The following is a 20823-nucleotide window of genomic DNA, read 5'->3' as shown; positions in this document are numbered from 1 at the left end:
TAGGGTTCTATCACCCCGGTTTGTAGGTCACATAGTGGGTAGGTGATTGGTCTGTCTGAGTTGTCAGAAAAGAGGTAAGAATCTTTGTACACCGATCTGTATGATACAAATATTTTTGTACCTATATATATGATATGGTAATGATCCAAATAAGTAACATGCAGGAATGGTTTTATGATGGTTTTGGTATTAAATCATAATTTGAAGATGTTTGCTTATGATGGATTGTATGATGGGTGCATATATGAGCATAACTTCCATAATTGGACTAATTGATATGGTGCTCTAGACTAACCACGTTATATTGATTGCCCTGTCACGGGCAGAAAATGTGACCGTGGTTAGTCTAAAGTTGAAAATAAAAAAGAATTGATGTGTGGATGTGAAATTGGTGGAATGGACAATGACTTTGGGCTTATCTTGTTACTATTGATTATCTCGTCACAGGCTCAAAATGTGTTATTATCAATTGCCCCATCACAAGCTGAAAATATGATACTATCAATTATCCCATCACAGGCTAAAAATATAATACTATCGATTGCCCCATCATAGGCTAGAAATGTGATGATACTATCGATTGCCCTATCACAGGCTAGAAATATTATACTATCGATTGCTCCGTCACAGGTTGAAAATGTGATACTACCGATTGTTCCATCATGGGCTAAAAACGTGATCAGAATTTAGCCCAAATTTGAAAAGATAATTGATTCGAATCAAATTAAAAAAAAATTAAATAAAAAGTATTGAAAATACTATTGAAGATTTATGAGATGTCATATGATAAATCACTCTTATGTGGCTGAATTTTTATTGATATTTGATTACATGCTATATACTGATTATTCGAGTATTATTGATAGTTGGTTTGTGATTTCATGATTTGTGCAACATTTTCTTGCAGTTTTTAAATTTATATTATTATTATGTTGGTATGGATGTGTGGAGATTCTTACTGAGTTGTAAAGCTCACAACCTTCTTTTTTTTTTAGTCACAGGATGCATATTTTCGGATGGGTTGGGCATGGAGTTCAAGTATCAGAGTTTTTAGTTAGTTTATTTTTCTTTGATGGCCCATAAACATTTGAAGATCTTTTAACCAAACTAGTTTGATTAGTTGGATATCTTGGATTTATCTATTTGGATTAACTATTTTATTATGGAGTTGTCAGATTGTGTTCAACTTAGGCCTTGCGTGATCCTTTAGGGCACTGCTCTAGGGCTTATGCGGCTGTGCCACATGCCCGGACCCGAGTGATGGGTTCAGGACATGACAAAGTGGTATCAGAGTTAGAGGTTATGATCTCTAGGGACATGATAGAAATGATATCAGAGCTTAGGTTTTGAGATCATTGGGGATTGTGACAAAATTGGAATCAGGATAGAGAGGTTTAATATCACTAAAGATTGTGATAGAAATATATCAGATCTTGAGGTTACCATCACTCGAGAGAAGACAAAAATAGGGATAGAGGTTTAAGATCACTAGGGATTGTGTTAGAAATGTATTAGATCTTGAGGTTACGATCACTCAGGATATGACAAAAGTAGCAAAAATAAATTTAGTGCTTAAGTGTAAGATCACTAGACATTGTGATAAAATATATGTACGATGAGTATAGAAGGACTCGATAATTTGTCTCTGATCATGATAAGAGACGCTAGACTTAGGTAAGTGTAGAAAGGTTAATTATGGCCTCCCGTATGAGTTGGTTATACCGTACCATATTTATTGGTCCATATGTTGTTTAGTTGTCTTGGAAGTTCAAACTTAATATGGGTTTAGATATTATCGCACTTTTGTTTTGCTATAATTATTAGAGTGAGATTTGTACATAGATTTTTCATAATATTGGAGTGAGTTAAGAAAGATTTTTCATAGTATTATAAATGAATGTTCTTCGAGGTTAAATATGTATGCGGATTATATTTAGAAATTAAAGTTTTAGATACTAAAAATAGGTATATTTTCTGTTGATTTATTTGATTTTATTTTGATGCCATAGAGTATGCATATTGATGGGGGAATTCTAGTTATTTGAATTCTCATATTTGGATCAGGCTATTGAATTTTTTTCATAATTGTTGGAGACTATTGGATGTGTTAATTTAAACTCAAGTCTGGGCTTATGATTTGAGCGGGGATCTTCTATTATTATTGATGAAGCTACAAGTTAAATATGATATTGAGTAAGGATGCTTACATAAATTATCACATATAACATTGTTGATGGATGTTAAGAATCTTGGTGAAGAAAGATTTGGAGGTTAATAGAGTTAATTCTACTCATAATGATTTCGATTCAAAGACTTTTAACCCATTGAATTTGGAGCAAATTTTGTTGGAAGGAAGAACAATGTAGATTGTCTAATCAAATTGCTAAGAGAATCCAGGGTTAACCCCTTTTAAATTGAACCTAGATATTTCGGATTCTAAAATCGTTGTGGAGATCATGCAGTGACCTTAAATTGAGGGTCAGTATGGTAAGTATACTTTACACAATTAAAGACGAGAAAATCTAGAGGTTATGCTCTATTTCTATTTGAAATTTGAAATTTAGATTTTCTTAGTCCTAATACAAAGTGATATTTTGGTCATAAGTTATTTAGCGGTTTTAGAGTATTTGCTGGGTTAGATCAGAGTGCGCAACAGAAGAGTGCGTGACAAATTTTTTTTAGGAGGGAGTATGTAATAACCCAAAATTTTGGGGCTCGTGGGCCAGCCCAGAGCAGCCAGGCCCATCTCGATCCCACGTGCCTAGCCCAGCCTATAGGCTTGTGAGCAGGTCTGTATAGGTTGACCTAAACTCGGCATACGCTCAACACCCGTGGTCGGGGTGCGAGACTCCCGATCGGAGTCTTTCTCTTCCCCAACTCCAATTTTTCCCAAGTCCACCGAAAGAGGGCAATCAAATCCCACCTAGTTTAAGACTTCATCTATAAAAGATCCTCTTCCCCTCTTCGTCAGCATGAACTTTGGGAGCTCTTCCATTACATTCTATGATTGCTAGGTGTTCCGTGGGAGGAGCTCGGAGTGCTCGTCGTTGATCCGGCCGGAGGCAAGGCATGCTCCCTCTCCTTCTCTTCAGTCTTTGAGCCACCATTCTCCTTAAATCCGGCCGGCAAGCCGCCAGATTGATGTGAAGCCGAACTCTCCTGTTTTGGTTTATTCTCTTCTATTTCGGTCGGTTATCGTCGGTGTCAGGATCAAGCGCTATCATTACACCAAAACCCGCAGGTGTTAGTGAAGACGCAACTTTATTTCCTTAAACTAGCGCAGGGGCCCATAGCGCCACGAGTCGACTCCGACCAAGCCTCGTCCAATGCCGGACTCCGACAGGGCCTCACCAGTGGGTTCAGGGACCCCCTAGTGGTATAAACCACCCTACTCCTCCAGCGCATCCACATTGGCAGGCGGCGGGACTGACTCGGCCCTCCAGGCCTCCGCCAACGTTGACTCGGCCCCTCAGGCCTCTGCCAACAATCCCCCCCCAACGTGATGCCTGGATTTCGAACTCGAGACCTATGGCTCTGATATCAATTGTCAGGATCAAGCGCTACCATTACACCAAAATCCGCAGGTGTTAGTGAAGGCGCAACTTTATTTCCTTAAACTAGCGCAGGGGCCCATAGCGCCACGAGTCGACTCCGACCAAGCCTCGCCCAACTCCAGACTCCGACAGGGCCTCGCCAGTGGGTTCAGGGACCCCCTAGTGGTATAACCCACCCTACTCCTCCAGCGCATCCACATTGGCAGGCGGTAGGACTGACTCGGCCCTCCAGGCCTCCGCCAACGTTGACTCGGCCCCTCAAGCCTCCGCCAACAGTCGGCCTTGGCACGCCGTCAGCACTACCAAGGTCGTCGACCATGGAATGTCGCCGACCATCGGCCACTGCCGCCAAACATCCCCTCAAGTCGGGAAGAAGGAAGAAAGAGAGAGAGAGGGAGAGCCACCCCGTTCTCTCCTCTTTCCTTGCCTCTTTCTCTCTCCTCTCGCTATATTCTCTTTCTTATTTTTTTAGTTTCTCTCTCTACTAGATTTTCTCTTTCTATAGAACTTTCTCTCTCTTTGAGACTTTCTCCCTTTATTAGACTTTCTCTCTCTTTGAGACTTTCTCTCTCTATCTAGACTTTCTCTCTCTATGAGACTTTCTCTATTTACTGGACATTCTCTCTCTATGAGACTTTCACTCTCTACGGGACTTTCTCTCTCCATCTAGACTTTCTCTCTCTGCCTAGATTGTTTCTCTCTCTTATTTTTTTCTTCGCATGGTTCTATGGACCAGCAGTAGGGTCTCAATGTTCTTATTGTACACCCAGGTTGAACCCCGATAGAGCATTCTAGATGAGTATCATTGCGGCCGCCCATCACGTTAGTCGTACCCCGACCATCGCCGTGTACTATTAGACTCTATCATCAAGATTTCTTACTATATTATCTAAACCATAGTCTGATTCTTTTTTCATGATTTAATGGGTTAAATTGGCCAGAGCGGACCGACCCGGATAATCGGACGCTGCTACCAGTTGACCTCCTGTTTGTCTTGCAGTCGACTGTTGTCAGCCACCATTGGACTCATAATTAGTAATGTCTGATCTATTCCCGTGATTTGATATAAATTTTTTGATCAGATGAATTGGATTGTGTTGTATTAATCGATTCAAATAATTGACCATTATCATCGAACTGGCCTCATGTATCTTTCTAGATGAATCTATTTTTACCGTCAGCCCTGATTTTGCATGGGGCTACAGTTATCCGGACAAAAAGGAGCCCAATAAGATCTCATACTCTAGTTTATCTCTCTTTTTGTTTTCTTCTCTTAGTATTTTCTCTCTCTAGCTTGATCTAGAGAGATCGTTGGTTATGTGGACTGCTGGATAGTCTTGGGTTGCGATGTGTTGGTGTACCCTTTAGTAGATATGTAAAGGGTTCTGGGACTTGGTTCTATAAGAGAACAATCTTTTTGACAAAAGGACATTAAGTAGGGTTCTGTGCGTCCCAGTTCATAGATCACAGAGTGGGCAAGTGATTAGTCTGTGTGGGTTGTCAGAACAGAGGTAAGAATCCATGTACATCGACCTACATGATATGGATATTTTTGTACCTATATGTATGATATGCTAATGATCTAAATAAGTTAGAAGCAAGAATCGTTTTTTGATGGTTTTGACATTAAATCATATTTTGATCATGTTTGCTTATGATGGATTGTAAGATGGATGTACATATGAGCATAACTTACAATTACATAATTAGACTAATGGATATAGTGCTCTAGACTAACCATATTATATTGATTGCCCTATCACGAGCTTAGAATGTGACCGTGGTTAGTCTAAAGTCAAAATAAAAAAAAGAAATTGATGTGTAGATGTAAAATTGATTAAAGAAACAAAAATTTTGAGCTTATCTCGTTACTATTGATTGCCCCGTCACATGTTAGAAATGTGATATTATCGATTGCCCCGTTACAAACTAGAAATGTAATATTATCAATTGCCCTGTCACATGCTGAAAATGTAATACTATTGATTGCCTCGTCAAGGGATGGAAACATGACCAAAACTTATCCCAAAGTCGGAAAGATAATTGATCTGGATCAAATTAAAAAGGAATGGAATGAAAAGCATTGAAAATACTATTGAAGATTTATGAGATGTCATATAATATATCACTCTTTATACCCTTGTAATTTGTATGTATACACTTGCAAAATACTTGCTTTGCTATTCTACCCTTTTTTATTTTTATTTTTGCATATGTACCCACGTCATTAAACACCGTTAAAAAATTAATGGTTTCAAATTAAAATGATTAAAATACTCTTAATGGATAGATATGCAAAAAAAAAAAAAAAAGACATTTATATAGCGATTGTGATGGAAGAAAAAAAATAATTTCAAAATTCTATCTTTTTAATTAAAATAAATATGATTTTTATAAACGGTGTTAGAAAAAATGTTATATTCGGGGTATTTGTGCAAAAACAGCGTTTTATGAGAGTATAGAAATAAATATAAATTTTAAGAAGGTATCCATACAAATTTAAATTTTTAGAAGAATATTCATACAAAAAAAACCCATTCACAAAATTCCCTCTTTTTTGATCCCCTCCTCTATCTAATTGAAAAATATTTACCAGTTTTGCAGAACATTGAATACTCGAATTCTTTTTATTTCATCACATAAATGGACCGATAGGTCGTCATCATCACATAATAAGGACAGATAGGTGGCATGCAGACATCTCAGCAGCTACAAATACCACATGGAGTGGGCGCATGCAGATAGCTACTGCCAGCAATAACGCACCTCTCCGCTTATTACAACGCAAAAAACAGAGGAAGCCAATGACATAAGAAATTAACCATGGGATTTGGCTGGTGTCCCCTAGTTGTGCACCGGTCGGATGAGGACGTGTTTGATGATAAGCCCCTTCTTCCAGTTCCCCGCCTTGGTCTCCGTCATGGAGAATTCTACCTGGCCACTTCCGGCTGCCAAGAAGTCACCAACAACGAGGTCCAGCCATTTGTTCGAGGGCATGCCCTTGAGGGTCACTTCACGCGAGGTCGAGCTACTATCCGGCTTCAGCAGATGAAGGGTCACCGGAGACTCCCACCCTGAACATGGCTCCTTCAACATTGCAACGATGACGACCTCATACGCTGCGCCTGCTTTGAGCTTCGACATCTCGAAGCTCCCACGGATCTCGAGCCAGGATACTCCCAACAGTTTTGGCACCTCAATCTCACCGTAATCTTGGCTGGGTTAAAAAAAAAAAAAAAAAAAAAAAAACGAAGATAAATATTTATTGAGAACCATTTCAGGAAATTTAGAGCCCGCAATAGTGTCCATATATATGTATATGTATATATAGGTAGAACTTGGGACATGGCTGGCCAAAATTTTCCATTCACCTGTTGAACAAGAGGCAGTTCCACTTCCAGTATCTTGAATCTCGTGCCCAAGAGATCCACATGTCCTTCGGGTATATAACCAAACCCTTAACACCACACCCGGGGTTCTAGGTGAACAAAATGAGGAAGCCAAAGAAAAATGCTTTAGTAGCTCAAAATTATAACTCAAAGTCACTCACTGCTCTCTTTGAATTGGTTTAAGAAGAAGATAAATCTTGATGAAAATTCATCACCATGCACGCCCTTTGCAGCGTGGACGGCATGCGGGACGGTGTACGAGAACTAATTGGACTCACCACAGGCTTGACCAAGACTCTTTTGATGAGAAGCCCCTTCTTCCAGCATCCCGATGTCTCCTTCAGTGAGAATTCGACCTCCCCGGATCCTGTGGCTTCGAAGTTGCCAACGACAAGGTTCTGCCATTTGTTCCGCGGCATGCAGTCGAGTGTCACTTGACAGGAAGTTGAGGTACTATCCGCCTTGCGGACTTGGAGGGTCACTGGTGACGCCCATCCTTGGCATGGCTCTTTCAGCATCACTTCCATCACGACCTCATACCATGTCTTCGCTGTGAGCTGTGACATGTTGAAATTCCCACGGACATCGAGCCAGCATACGTTCAAGAGTTCTGGCACGTCGATCTGACAGTAATCTTGGCTGAGGATTAGAGAGAGAGAGCATGCATGGAAAGGGAATTGGTTCAGTATTAAGATACATCAAACCATTTGTAGCTGGCACCATGACATTATGTCCAAATTAATATACAAGTAGAACTAGATATATGGCTGGGGAAATTTCGATCACCTCTCGAGTGGGATCTGGTCCCATGTCCAGTATCTCGCGTCTTTGGCCCAAGGGATGAACAGGTTCCTAGGGCATAACGCTAAACCCACGGTCTCGGACTTCTCAACACCACAGCCACAACCCAAGGACATGGAAGAACCATAAGCTAGGTATAAGTGTCTACTCAATTTAAGGAAAGAATTGCACAAAGAACATGAACGAATGAGAGTATGAAGGAATTGGACTCACCACAGGTGCCATCTTGTGTTTTTCTCAGTTTGGCTCCTTTACTCAGCTTCTCGGTTGCTGATGCATTTGGAGGAATACCGAGTGCCATTTATAGTGGCAGTCGGTCTTTTTTTAATATTAATAATAACATTGAAAAATAACTAGCAAGTCAATTGGAAAGACAAAAAAAAAAGAATAAAAGAACTTCAAGCCAATGCCCATACTTGGGGATACAAACGAAGGACCAGTGCGTTGGGAGTGGCGACGTTGCTCGTTTACCCAGCTTAATAAAGAAAGACAAGTGACTCAACATGTTATTTTTTTGATGAAGATCCAAATCGTCGTTTGAGGCTTGGCCGAAAAATCGTTGGCTCTTTCCCTCAACGTAGCAGCAAGTAGCTGGTAACCTCAGTTAGCTTAAACTTCATCACTGATTTGTTTCGTTAAGCAATTGCTCCTGCACGAGTTTAATATCCTCAGTTAAGTAATACTGGTTCAGTCGTCTCTCACCATCCAAAAAAGAATTTTCATCTTGGCGATCTCCATCATGACATCAATTTGTATTGATATCAGCCACCTACTATTTACAGATATAATATTATATACTACGATTCTTGGATTTTTTATCTCAACCAATCTAAATCGATACATTGTGAAAAATCTATGGTTCGAGATTTTCTAATCTATTTTTTAGTGAATTCTCAATTAATAGTTAACATATCAAATTCAATCTAAAGATAGTGGCTAATCAGTCTAACATATCAAAATATGATATCTCGGATATTTCTTTTATGATCTCAGAATTTCTTAGGGCCCATTTGATGTTCATGCACTACATAAAAAAAGAAAATTTCCGACTCTTATTTGCCGACGCTTATTCCAAGCGTCGGCAAAAAATATTCCCCGTCAACATTTGCCGATACTTTTTAAAAGCATCGGCTAATGACGACGCTTAAAAGTATCGTCAAAGTTAATATGTAATTGGCGACGCTTTTAACGACGCCTTTTCTAAAAAGCGTCGTTAAAAGCGTCGTCGAAAGCCAAAAAACCACCTCACTTTAGTCCCACATTGGCGGATCTGAAAAAGAAAGAACTATTTATATAGCCAAACCCAACTACTCTGCATGGATGGAATGAAGGTACCGATCGGGGAGGTTGTTTGTATTTCTCTTTGTGGTGCATCAGCACCATGGAATGGAAGAGGAGAAGATGCAGACCGCCATTGCTAATTTTCTTGGCAAATGGTAATTAGCGACGCTTTAAAGCGTCGGAAAATTGCGACGCTTTAAAGTGTCGCTAAATTGGAACTAGCGACGCTTTTGAAAGCATCGGAAAATGTTTTTTTCACTGTAGCATAGGCGACGCTTTACCGACGCTTTGTAAAGCGTCGGGATGGTTTCTACTGACGCTTATAAGCGTCGCTAATAGCCAAAAAACGCATCGCTAATGTCCAAGTTTCTTGTAGTGATGCTTTTGTTTTATATTTTTATTTTCAAATTCAAGAAAAAAAATTAGCTTAGCTAAACATATTTGTATAAGGAGATGCTTCGGGACCTCATCAAAATTTCAAGTTGCCCATTACCTTCAGCGAGACGTCTTAAATTCAGTTTCTTCATTCACCAGTACCACCGGCCATGCCAAAAATGTGATTACCGTGGAAGAAAGGGTCTTTTGTGTTAAGTCATTAAAGCATTATTAGAGAGATAAAGAAAGACTTCCATCCGAACAGTCAACTATTTCCTTAGCCTTCAGCATTCGAGCCAGAAACACTTGAGGAATCTTGAGTAGTGTGAACTGATGCCATGGTGATCGGATAAGCTCTTGCAGCCAGTAATTTGTCGGTGTTGTCTTGGATGGGAATTCTCTCGGCCCCGAGCACGTTAATCTCTCTTTTCCAATATTAATTTTATTGACTATAATGTCGTTGAAATCCTCTATCTATTGAGCAATGGAATACCTTATGTTAACTCATCAAAGTCTTATTAGAGAGATAAACAAAGGCTTCAGTATTCGAGCTGGAACCTTCTGGTTATAATAGAAAAGACCAGGGAGAGTAACACGTGAATAGCGAACGCAAGCTTTGTTGGATAAGGATATAAAATTTTCCACTCCGAGACCATGATTGAACTAAGCGGCTCCTCATTAATTTAGACTTGCTTTCGGCCTTAGAAAGAGCCAAAGGTCAAAGGACTGATAAATAAATCAGCTCTCCCCTCCCCACCACCGGCCCACACCTCTCTCTCTCTCTTAAATAAAAAAAAAAAAAGGAAGAAGAAGAAGAAGAATGTAAATTCTCAATTTACATTCTCAATTTGTAAATATAAATAAAAAATAGATTCAACTCGACAATAATCTCATTCCAGGAACCTAATTTAGAATCAGAATAGATCTAATCTTAAATATCGGTACCAATACTCAACAGAAACTTGATTATCTTTTCTATATAACAAGCCAAGCTAGAGCAATATATTGTAGCACGGTAAATTAGTTGGTGTAGATCAAACATATCGGTCCAGGATCTAGAATAAGTACAAAAAAAAAAAAAACAAGAAAGAGGTAGTGGAAGAAAAAGCTAGGAGGGAAGAGAAAGTCATCTTTTTATTAAAAAATTATTACCATGCAGAACGACGCGCTTTCAATGTATATTTAACTGCTAGCCCAAGCTTTGGATTGTTTGTGTAGACGTGCCATTAGAATATGGTCAGAGGTTCAATGGGAGTAGAGAGAGAAAGACGTCTTAGAGAAACGTGAAGTTTCTGTAAAAGAAGATCCAAACTCAATTGTTTCGGCCTTTTTTTTTTAATAAATTTATTTTTTTATCTAATTTTTTCTTCCGCTACTATTCGTTGATTCGTTTTAGATTCCGAACCGGCATGTTCGATAAAGTCCCTAAGAAACTCAAATTTATGGTGCTCCCAAATTCATGGCTGAACTGGAGCGGTACTCTTTCAAACAATCTTCCATATATTATATTGTGGTCGTAATTGAGAAGGCCCATGTGGTAGAATGCAACCTATCATCTCATACATTGCACGAGTCATTTTCAATCACAGTCTTTACACAATACATGAACAACTATGATTTGGTTCAAGAAAAACATTTGACCCATCATGGATCAATTTGGTCATCGAGGAAGATCTAGACAAGTTTCGAGAGTAATACTCATTACATCCCGGCAAGATCACAAAACTCAACTTGCGTAAGCTATAATTTTCTCACATGACATCTATTTTCGGCACTCCAAGTGCCACAATTGAAGCTTTTGTCCAGTATTTTGAGAGTAGATGGCATTTGTGGTTCCTCTCTTCATTTCATCTCACACGATTCTCCTGTCCAGAGACTCAAATTGAACATGCAATCACTACCAGAAAACACGCGTATAGTGACTATACTGTGTTTCCGGTTACTAATATGGAATTTATGACCAGAGCTCTCATCACGAAATTGATTACAAAAACACACGTCACTAAATTTTCAATAACGGCAGCGATTCCTGTCACTAAACTCCGTGACAGAACCACCGTCACTAAGCCATTACAAATCCAAGAATTAAATATTTAAAAAATTACGTATTTTCCGTCATTAACCAGTCATTGAGTTAGTGACGAAGGTAACTTGGTTACTGATTTTGTCACAGAATTCGATCACAAATTTGGTCATTGATTTGTCACAACCTTCAGTGACAGATTTAGTCGTCACAGACATGGTCACAAATATTGTCACTAATTCCGTCACTGACTCACTAAGCAAAATCAATTTTTATAAACCAAAATTTTGTCACTAAGTTTATGTTAACTCGTCACAATACTTGGTAAACAATTCAGTAACCAAATTTGGTCACTGATCACATTCTAATAATCTGGTACATTTGGTACATTGATTGGCTCATAATAAAAAAAAAATACAAGCTAGAGCCTCATCCAGTCATATGTATAAACAAAACAATGGAAGTGTTCTGCTGAAAGCTTTTCATTCAACATCTCTCTTTCCAGAATACAACAGACATATATAAATGTAGTCAGTATATGATTCCAATGGACTGACATAAATGACTTCAACTCTGTCAACCGGGAAGGAGTCGGAACAAGAACTTGTACTTGTTTAGATAGAAAGCCAGCAGTATGCTTTGACCCTTTGCTTTTGCATTGCCCCTTGTTGTTTTGTTTAACCTGTTTCATTCCATTCATCAGAGGGGCAAAAAAAAACACACAGAGAGAGAGAGAGAGAGCATTGCCCCTTTTTGTTTCCTTTAACCTGTTTCCTTTAGCAAAGTATATCCCATCTGAAGTTGAAAAGAAAGCACTACAATTCAGTTCATAGTTACTTACAGAAATATAAAAACATGAGCAAAAGTTAAGAGTGACATTAGATGAGGGCATACCTGAGAATCTGAAATTATTAACCGAAATTACAATAACCAATGACAACATCCATAGTCAAAGCAAAACTAAAAAAAGTCCCAAACTATAACAACATCCATATTTAAACCAAAACCAAAAGGGAGTATCCCATGATCATGATTCATCTCACTATGAATTGGATTCAACATTGGCCGAGCATTGAGTTGATTGAGTTTCATTGTAGAAACTTGAGTTTATGACATCTTCTACAATCTCATCTAACTCGGCATCCTCAACATCTACATTGAAATATTGCAATAATTAATAATAAATTTATTCAAAAAATAATAGAAATATAATTAATAAAACATATACCTTTCTTTTCCAACACCCAATCTTGAGTACAAATCAAGGCCTCGGCAATATTCAATTTAAGTGCACTACGATACTTATCAAGTACCCGCCACCAATACTAAAAGCAGATTCAGTCCTTACAAGATGTTAATAAAGACTAATACATACTATGAAACCCTGGTCCTTGTTACCCAGTAAGCAACAATGAGTTGTCCCAGTATATTTGAGGATTTTGGTTAGCAAAAGGACTAATAGAGAACTTCAGACACCAGATACTTTTAGATTTGTTTTTAGGAGATGGAATAATTGTCCATTTCATTGAGGAAAACCCAGAAAATTCCTACTGGTATCATTTCTAGCACCAATATCAAGATGTGTGACACTAATAAGTTAACCAGGGTAACAAATCTATCACTATCAAGTATGAGTATATATGGAATTGCACTTTCTATTTTTGATTGCCTATTGGAAGCTGATGAAGTTTCATGATTCATACTACTGCTTTGAGATAAATAAGAATGATAAAATATATTGTGAGTTTTGTTGAGAACTTGTAATTTACTAAGAAAATTAATGCTTATGGTGATAAAGGTGAACAAGCTTTTACATGGCTACTTGAAATCAGGGGCGGCCCAATGCATTTGGAGGCCTAAGGCGAACTTTCTAAGAGAGGCCTTTTTTTTAAATAATAATAATAATAATAATAATAATAAATTTTAATAAGTGCAAAATACTTTAAAAATTTATTTAAAAATAATCCGTCTAGCTTTTTGAGATGCAAAATTGCTAATCAAACTTTTGTACTCAAGATTCATTAAAATACTATTTTCAATCGATAATATAGCTAATCCATTTAATCTTTCTTGTGACATAGTTGACCGCAAATAAGATTTTATCAACTTTAATTTTGAAAAACTTCTTTCAGCAGAAGCAACTGTTACAGGTATTGTTAACAATATTCTGTAAGCAATGCATGCATTTGGAAAAGAATCTGTTTTTTTAATAAAACTTAAAGTATCAATAGGGGTACAAGTTTCTATTTGTAAAATTTCTTTTAAAACGTTTAACTCTGAAAATAGATCAAGACCATCAATATCAGAATATTCACCATGCTTTAAATAGTTTTCAAGATTAAGACAACACCTTTTCAAATTCTCTTCATTCAAAGATTTTAACTTTCTAAAATTAAACAAAAAACCAAAAAAATCTTCATATATGGTGAATTGTTCAAACCTACTTTGAATTGAAGAAATAGCTTGATCTATTACATATAAAAAGTAATCAATTCTAAAAGATTCTTCAGCTGATCTTATTGTCTCATCATCAGTATTTTCATCAAATTGTTTTTTTCTACGGATCACACGTTTTTCACGAAATGTAGGTTCTATTTCCATTTCATTTGCAATTTCTTTAGATGAATTCAAAGCATTCATAAATCCATTTTCTCTATAACTTTTTAAATAAGAAAGAAGACCTTTTAATTGATCTATAGCAACATCAATATGCATGTCTTCAGATTGTAAATTCTTACTAACTGAGTTAACAGCAAACAATATATCGTACCAAATATTCATGCCTAATAAGAATTCAAAATTTTCAATCTCATATGTAGCTAAACATATGGCTTCACTCTTTATTTTAGGATCTTCACTAGTTTCCGCTAATTGAATTAAGGCATCTCTTATTTTAGGAGCTTGATGTTTAATTGCTTTGACACTTTCAATACGACTTTCCCAACGTGTTTGTGATAAAGGTTTAAGAGTTAATGTAGATACATTATCTTGTAAAATTTTCCATCGTTTTGTAGAAGAAGAAAATAAGGTATAAATTCGTTGTATTACTCCAAAAAAAGATATAGCCTTAGGACATGAGTTAGCAGTATCACATAATACTAAATTCAAGTTATGACATCCACATGGTGTGTAAAATGCTCTAGGATTTATATCTAATAATCTTTTTTGTACACCTTGATGTTTTCCTTTCATATTAGATCCATTGTCATACCCTTGTCCTCTTATATCATTAACCTCAAGTTTATGTTTTTCTATTATATTTATAAGTTCATTAAAAAGGCCCTTTCCAGAGGTATCATCTACTTCTAAAAATTCTAAAAAATATTCTTCTACTTTTACTGGACTTGTTGAAGTATCTACACATCTTAAAACTAGGGTCATTTGTTCCTGATGGCTTGCATCAGGAGTGCAATCAAGTATTACAGAAAAGTATTTTGCTTCTTTAATCTTTTTAATTATTATAGCTTTAATTTCAGACGCTAATATTTGAATCAATTCATTTTGAATATTATGACCTAAATAATGATTGTGAATTTCACCATGTTGAATGCGTCGAACATGTTCTTGCATTACTGGATCAAATTCTGCAATCGTTTCAATAAAACTTAGAAAATTTCCGTTATTGCTTTGATAGATCTTTTCATTCTTTCCTCGAAATGCTAAATTATTTTTTACAAGATTTTTTACAATAGCAATAATTCTCAATAAAACTTTTTTCCAATGATCCTTCTCTTGGTTTATTTGTTCTTGGAGACTTTTATCAATTGTCTTATTTTTTATCAATCTCACTTCTATATCAATCCACCTATTCATGCTAATGATATGCTCATTAGTTGTTTCATGACTTTTAAGCTTGATACCTAGATTTTTCCAATCCCTACTTCCTTCATTGACTAATTGACTCGTGCTAGACTTTGAATCAAATAATTTACAACAAAAACAATATACCCTATCCAAATCCTTTGAATACACTAACCATCTTCTATCATATTTTTCGCCATTAGGTAACTTACGAATGTAATGTATAGTAGAAAAGTGTCTATTATTTTCATCCCTAGGAAAATGAAGATCATAATCTCTAATTGGACCTCTTTCTACTAATAGATCTCTCAACTTTGTATCAATATTTTTCCATTGACCAGGATCATATATATTTATAGAAATAGAACTAGTTTCATTAAACTCTACACTATCCTTATTTATCCTATCTTCATCTAATTTCTTATTGTGTTCTTCACTAGATATTGTTTGGTTGTCAATCTCATTTTGTTTCGTTCTTTTTATATCATCTTCTAACTCTATTTCGTTTTGAGTTGAACTTGATGTAGTGTTTTGTTTATTTGTGACAATAAATCTATCTAAAGCACCTTTTTGAGATTGAATGAGTTTTTCGATTTTTCTTTTCTTTTTGAGTTTTTCATACCCACATTCAAATTTTCTATTAGACATTTGAATCCAAAAATAATATTATCAAACCAAACAATTAAGACAATCACTACAAACAAATCAAAATAGAATAGAGTTGAAAATGATAAAACCCGAAATGCCAATAGAAGCGGTGTCGGACTCGACGACGAACTCAAGTCCCAACAAGCGGTGCCGGACTCGACGACGAACTCAAATCCCAACAAGCGGTGCCGAACTCAATTTTAATGGAGACCCTAGACATGAAAAACTATTATCAATTTTTAAGAATAGACATAAAATATATTTTCAAGAATCCGACAATAAAATTTTTGATAGCATTGAATGATTGAAATATAAATAGTAAAGTGGAAATGGGTGCAAAATGGAGCTATGTAAGACTGTAACAGAGAGTATATCATGACATTAAGTTTAAGAATGTTAATTGTAGTTTTTACATCATTAATTGTAACACTAAAAATAGGTTATCTCTTCATTCACCATAAAATGAAATAAATAATTTCTATAATTCTATTCTCTCTTCCTCCTGGCTCCTGCACAACTATCAGAAACAGGGAAAAAATGAAAAAAGTAGACCTTGGCCTATCAGATTAACCATTGAGTGAGTTCTTTTTGATAGGTGGTAGGGAGATCGCTGCCCATGATTCCTTGTGGTAGTTTAAGGCCTCAGAAGGAGTTTTTAAAATAATATCTTATTTAATCTAACAATTAGTGTGTTTTTTTTTTCAAAAGAAAATTCTGACTACAATTTATTGTCTGCAATGGTTATGACTGCAAATAAACAACTTAGATAAATCAATTATCAAACAATGTTGGCAATACACATGCTTGTGCAAGGAGGCAAAAAATTCACATCAGTCAAGTTTCAGTTCATTGAAACAAATGAACATAGGAAGATCGAAGCATGTGAATATTTATCTAAGATGGAAAAGATAGATGCATAGAGTTTAATGGTTTTCTTACAGAATGTAATAATAATATTACACAGTAAACAGTTATAAAATAGGTGGAAAGAAACAGTTGAAAACCCTCCATCCTGAGGTTCCATTGTTGCGAAGAAAAGGCCATTTTGGCTTTAGATATCATGCAAATCACGGCAATAGATTAAAAAGATAGTTTCTGAAACAGTGAAACCCATTCTACTTCCATCTTCAAAGCTAGAATTGCAAGTCTCACCGCGGAAACAGGGGAAGGAGAACTCACCGCGGAAACAGGGGAAGGAGCTGGAGAAGCCAGAGAGGACCGAGGACGGACTGCGGAGGCGGAGCCGCGGAGGGCCGAGAACGAGAAGGAGACCTGGAGAAGAGACGCCGGCGTCAAGTCTCAACTCTCAAGAACCGAGTTATCGAGATTCGAGATTCGAGGAACGGGGTTACGGGAAGCCGGGAAGGAAGAGGAAGAAGACGGTGGCTACGGGCTAACATTTAAGAAGTAAGAAGACTGAAGACGGTGGCGTGCCGGTGCGACTGTGCCAGGCGGATGGTTGGATGGAGAAGACGGGCTAGTTGGCTACGGCATGCTAGGGCTTGGGCAGCTGGAGAAGAAATGTCTTGTCCCGTACCCGTTGCCGTTGGCCTGGATGCCGGTTGCGGACCGTTGGTCGCTGCCCACTGGTCGCTGGAGCCTGGAGGAGGAGGCGAGGAGCTCTCCCAGAGGCGGAGGCCGGAGGCCTTCCTTTGGTCCGAGGCCCTAGGCGACCGCCTCGATCGCCTAGGGCTCGGGCCGGCACTGCTTGAAATTCGAAATGCATGGATATTCATATATCCTATCTTTCATTTAAAAATTAAAATTTTCATGTGACATGCATTTGAACATATTTTTGGGGACCCTGATGATGTGCTTTACTTGTTTCCTCGCAAATAGCTTGTTCAGAAAATTATGCAGGAAGTTTCTTGTGGTCCTTTTGCAGGTTGCAGAGAGAGCGTTATTTTTATGGAACGATGATCATTTTGAAAACTTAATCAAACAAAACTCCAAGGCGATTTTACCAATTATCTTTCCTGCTTTGGAGAGAAATACAAAGTCTCACTGGAACCAAGCTGTTCAGAGCCTCACACTAAATGTTCGTAAGATATTTTCTGATCATGATCCTGGGCTATTCACGGAGTGCTTGAAGAAGTTTGAAGAAGATGAATCTAAAGAAAAGGAGATTAAGTCAAAACGTGAAGTTGTATGGAAGCGCCTAGAAGAAATTGCCGCTTCGAAAGCTGCAAGTAATGAGGCTGTTCAATCCAAAATACAAGAATTTGCTACAGTACAAGACTTTGTGTCGTTTCGATCCTGAGAATGAAAGCCCAATCCAAAATACCAGGACCATATGTTTTCAATCTTTATGATGATCAGCAACAGGGTAAAGACATATCTATCACCTACTTAAAATCTTTATAAAGCTCTTTCTACAGTAATTAAGCTCTGCAACCTCATTCTAATTTGATGGTAAAATTGAATATGTTAAGTTACCATTGATTTTCTGGAGACATAAATTAACAGCTGAAAAATATCCATTATTGTTTGGGTGGCATATCAGCCATAATCCCAGATCAAACTGGTTGCACTTAGGTGTGAAGTCCAAAACATAGGAGGGCCAAAAAGTTTCATAGCAATACACAACCAAAAAAGTAATTAGAGAGATTATAGAGAACAGCATGGAACAATAGAGCGACAGATTAAAAGAAAATAAGACTCAGATGTAGGCATTGATGACACAATCTGCAGCAATTAAAAAGCAGCTTGCCTGGATAGTGGCCAAGATATCATCACTTTGAAAAATTAATAAAAACATTAAAAAATCAAAGAAAATAGATAGCTCTTGATGTGTGAGAAGGTCCTCTAAAAATGGCTAACACATGCACCATCTCCTTCTTCTGCCCTTCTCACAAAAAATAAAAAAGAATAAAATAGGAAGCTACATTTTAAGAACAAATTAATGTGGGAAGCTTGGTAAGCGGGTTGCCAACAATAAGGAGAGCAAGCCGACCAGTTTTCTTCCCTCTTCTCTTTATCCATATAGCTACAGCCAGATCCGGAAACTTCAAGACCAGGGCAACCCAAAACCCTAACCTTGGTACATGTAGCGCAAATCCTAACCACCATGATAAAATCTACCACATAATATCAGGAGAAAACGAAGAAAAACCCAAAAATCAAGAGGGAAAAGAAGGGATAAGCTCTATACTGAAAGAGAGAGAGAGAGAGAGAGAGAGAGAGAGACCTTGAGGACAAAATTCAACATCATAGAGAACGCGACCAATAAAGCATACAACAAAACAATAAGGTTCACATATTCCATCAATAAGCTCCACCAATGAAACAATTAAGCATACAGAGAAGCGGGAGTGAAAGGGAGGCGGAGAAGGGAGAACGCTGACCTTCCAAGGACCTGAGCGAGGGTCTTGATGTAGCCGTCGATGATCTCGTCCCGGGTGAGACTGGGATCGGCCAATCGGGGGGGCTCGATGACGATAACCGCCGCAGTCGCCGTCGACGGGGAGGCAGAAGTAGCCGGCAAAGGGGAGGAGAGGCCGGAGGCGGAGGAGAGGACAGGTAAAGAAAAGAGCTCGGAAGGTGAAGTATCCGGAGGAGAGGAGAGGGGAGAGGGACACTGAGGAGAATGGAATGGAAAGGATGTTTCGGAGTTTTTTAGTGGAGGGAAAGAAAAAGAAAAGAAAAGAATAGAAGGAAAAATTTTGGGCTCTAATTCTTTTCTTTTTTTTTCTTCTATAAGTAGAAGAATTTAGAAATAAATTTTTTATAATATTTATTTTATTTTTAAATTAAAAAAGTACCAAATTAAAAGGATAAATATATCCTAGGGCCATGGACCCAACCCGACCCGACCTGACCTGATTTTCTAGTGGGTTGGGTCTGGGTCTAAAATTAGGACCCGAACAAGAATCCAGGTTAAGTCGGGGTCACTCATGATCCGGTCTGATCCGATCCATTTGCACCTCTACTCATAAGCATGAACCTTTTATAATAAAGATATTTTAGTAAATGTGTTAAAAAGATATGCTTTCTTTTCTTTTCTCTCCAAATTCCCAAATAAGAGGAACGAAAGTACTTTTTCTTTCATTCTAAAACTCTCAAACAAGAGAAGAAGAAAGTCTATTCTATTCCTTTCTTTTCTTTCCCTCCTCATTAAAGTTTTTCTTTCTTTTTTTTTTTCTCCCCAAAAATCCCAAACGGAGGGTGAGGGAAGAGAGCTCGGGCGGCGCCATTGGACAAACCCTAACCCTAAGACAAAATTGCGGACTGAGGCCGAGGGCGATGCGGCGGGGAGTTGGGCCGGCCCTAGGCCTCATGGGTTGTAGCCCTTATTTTTTATCAGCCCAATAGTTAAACAAGTTATACGGGTTAAACGGGTCAGACATCTAAAATATATATATAACCTAATTAATAAATAGGTTAAACGGGTCAACCTGTTTACGACTTGAAGCTATTTAGGCCAAACACAAACCTGTTTATGGCGGGTCGAACACGGATCGTGTTGGCGGGTCGAACACGGATCGTGTTGGCGGGTCAGGTCATATTTTACCACCCCTAGCCATCGACCACCTCACAAATATCGCCTCCAAAGCCGAAATGGACGAACTCAGGGAGGAAAGAGGGACGAAGATATGGACGAACTCAGGGAGGAAAAATGAAGAACCGAAGACGAAATGGATTGCGGGCGCGGGATTTGTTCTAGCTATTGGGCCTGAGGCGATGCCGCGGTGGGTCATGGACTCATAGATAGGATTACTGATGGATCCATCATCTGGATTCTAAATCCTAGAGGACCCGATTTGACCTAACTATCTGAATCCGCCATCGGATGAAGAAAACAATATTCGAATCCAACCCAAATCAAATACGGAAATGGATACGGTCGGATCAAATCCGACCCGCTTTCAGCCTTGGCGTAGCATTCCAAACAGTTTACTGCCATTAATCACTAGGGGTGCAAATGGGTCATCCTTTGTGGCCGACGCCATGG

The 20823-nt window shown here is 38.0% G+C and overlaps 2 protein-coding genes and 1 non-coding gene across 3 annotated transcripts; all 3 read right to left on the bottom strand.

Annotated features, from left to right (window-relative positions):
* Positions 1-6162: 6162 nt before the first annotated feature.
* Positions 6163-8019, bottom strand: LOC103705406 (protein PHLOEM PROTEIN 2-LIKE A1-like). Its single transcript, XM_088723479.2, has 5 exons — positions 7958-8019; positions 7730-7827; positions 7222-7582; positions 6926-7032; positions 6163-6771 (listed from the first exon to the last, which is right to left on the bottom strand). The coding sequence occupies exons 1-5, from the start codon at positions 7967-7969 to the stop codon at positions 6399-6401; spliced, it is 951 nt and encodes a 316-aa protein (XP_088579605.2). The 5' UTR covers positions 7970-8019; the 3' UTR covers positions 6163-6398.
* A 5354-nt stretch (positions 8020-13373) lies between these two features.
* Positions 13374-16674, bottom strand: LOC149753374 (uncharacterized). Its single transcript, XM_089923734.1, has one exon. It carries the CDS (start codon positions 15870-15872, stop codon positions 13374-13376), a length of 2499 nt encoding a protein of 832 aa, XP_089779860.1. The 5' UTR covers positions 15873-16674.
* A 2098-nt stretch (positions 16675-18772) lies between these two features.
* On the bottom strand, positions 18773-18867 carry LOC120110960 (small nucleolar RNA snoR109). The gene has a single exon (XR_005512079.2). It is a non-coding gene; the product is annotated as a small nucleolar RNA snoR109 (small nucleolar RNA).
* Between the last annotated feature and the right edge of the window lie 1956 nt (positions 18868-20823).

Source organism: Phoenix dactylifera, chromosome 6, assembly GCF_051530095.1.
Source record: "Phoenix dactylifera cultivar Ajwa chromosome 6, Ajwa_hap1_PhDact_Kaust_v1.1, whole genome shotgun sequence".
Classification (NCBI taxonomy): domain Eukaryota; kingdom Viridiplantae; phylum Streptophyta; class Magnoliopsida; order Arecales; family Arecaceae; genus Phoenix; species Phoenix dactylifera.
Note: the sequence above shows the minus strand (reverse complement) of the source record. Positions and strands in the feature narration are given on the sequence as shown.

Bases quoted from the DNA above. Each gene is read 5' to 3' on its own strand.
- LOC103705406 (XM_088723479.2), bottom strand. The intron at 7,033-7,221 runs GTGAGTCCAATT...TTGTTCACCTAG, and splicing joins GAGTCTTGGTCAAGCCTGTG to AACCCCGGGTGTGGTGTTAA. The intron at 6,772-6,925 runs GTGAATGGAAAA...TTTTTAACCCAG, and splicing joins AACTGCCTCTTGTTCAACAG to CCAAGATTACGGTGAGATTG.
- LOC149753374 (XM_089923734.1), bottom strand. From the start codon at position 15,872: ATGTCTAATAGAAAATTTGAATGTGGGTATGAAAAACTCAAAAAGAAA.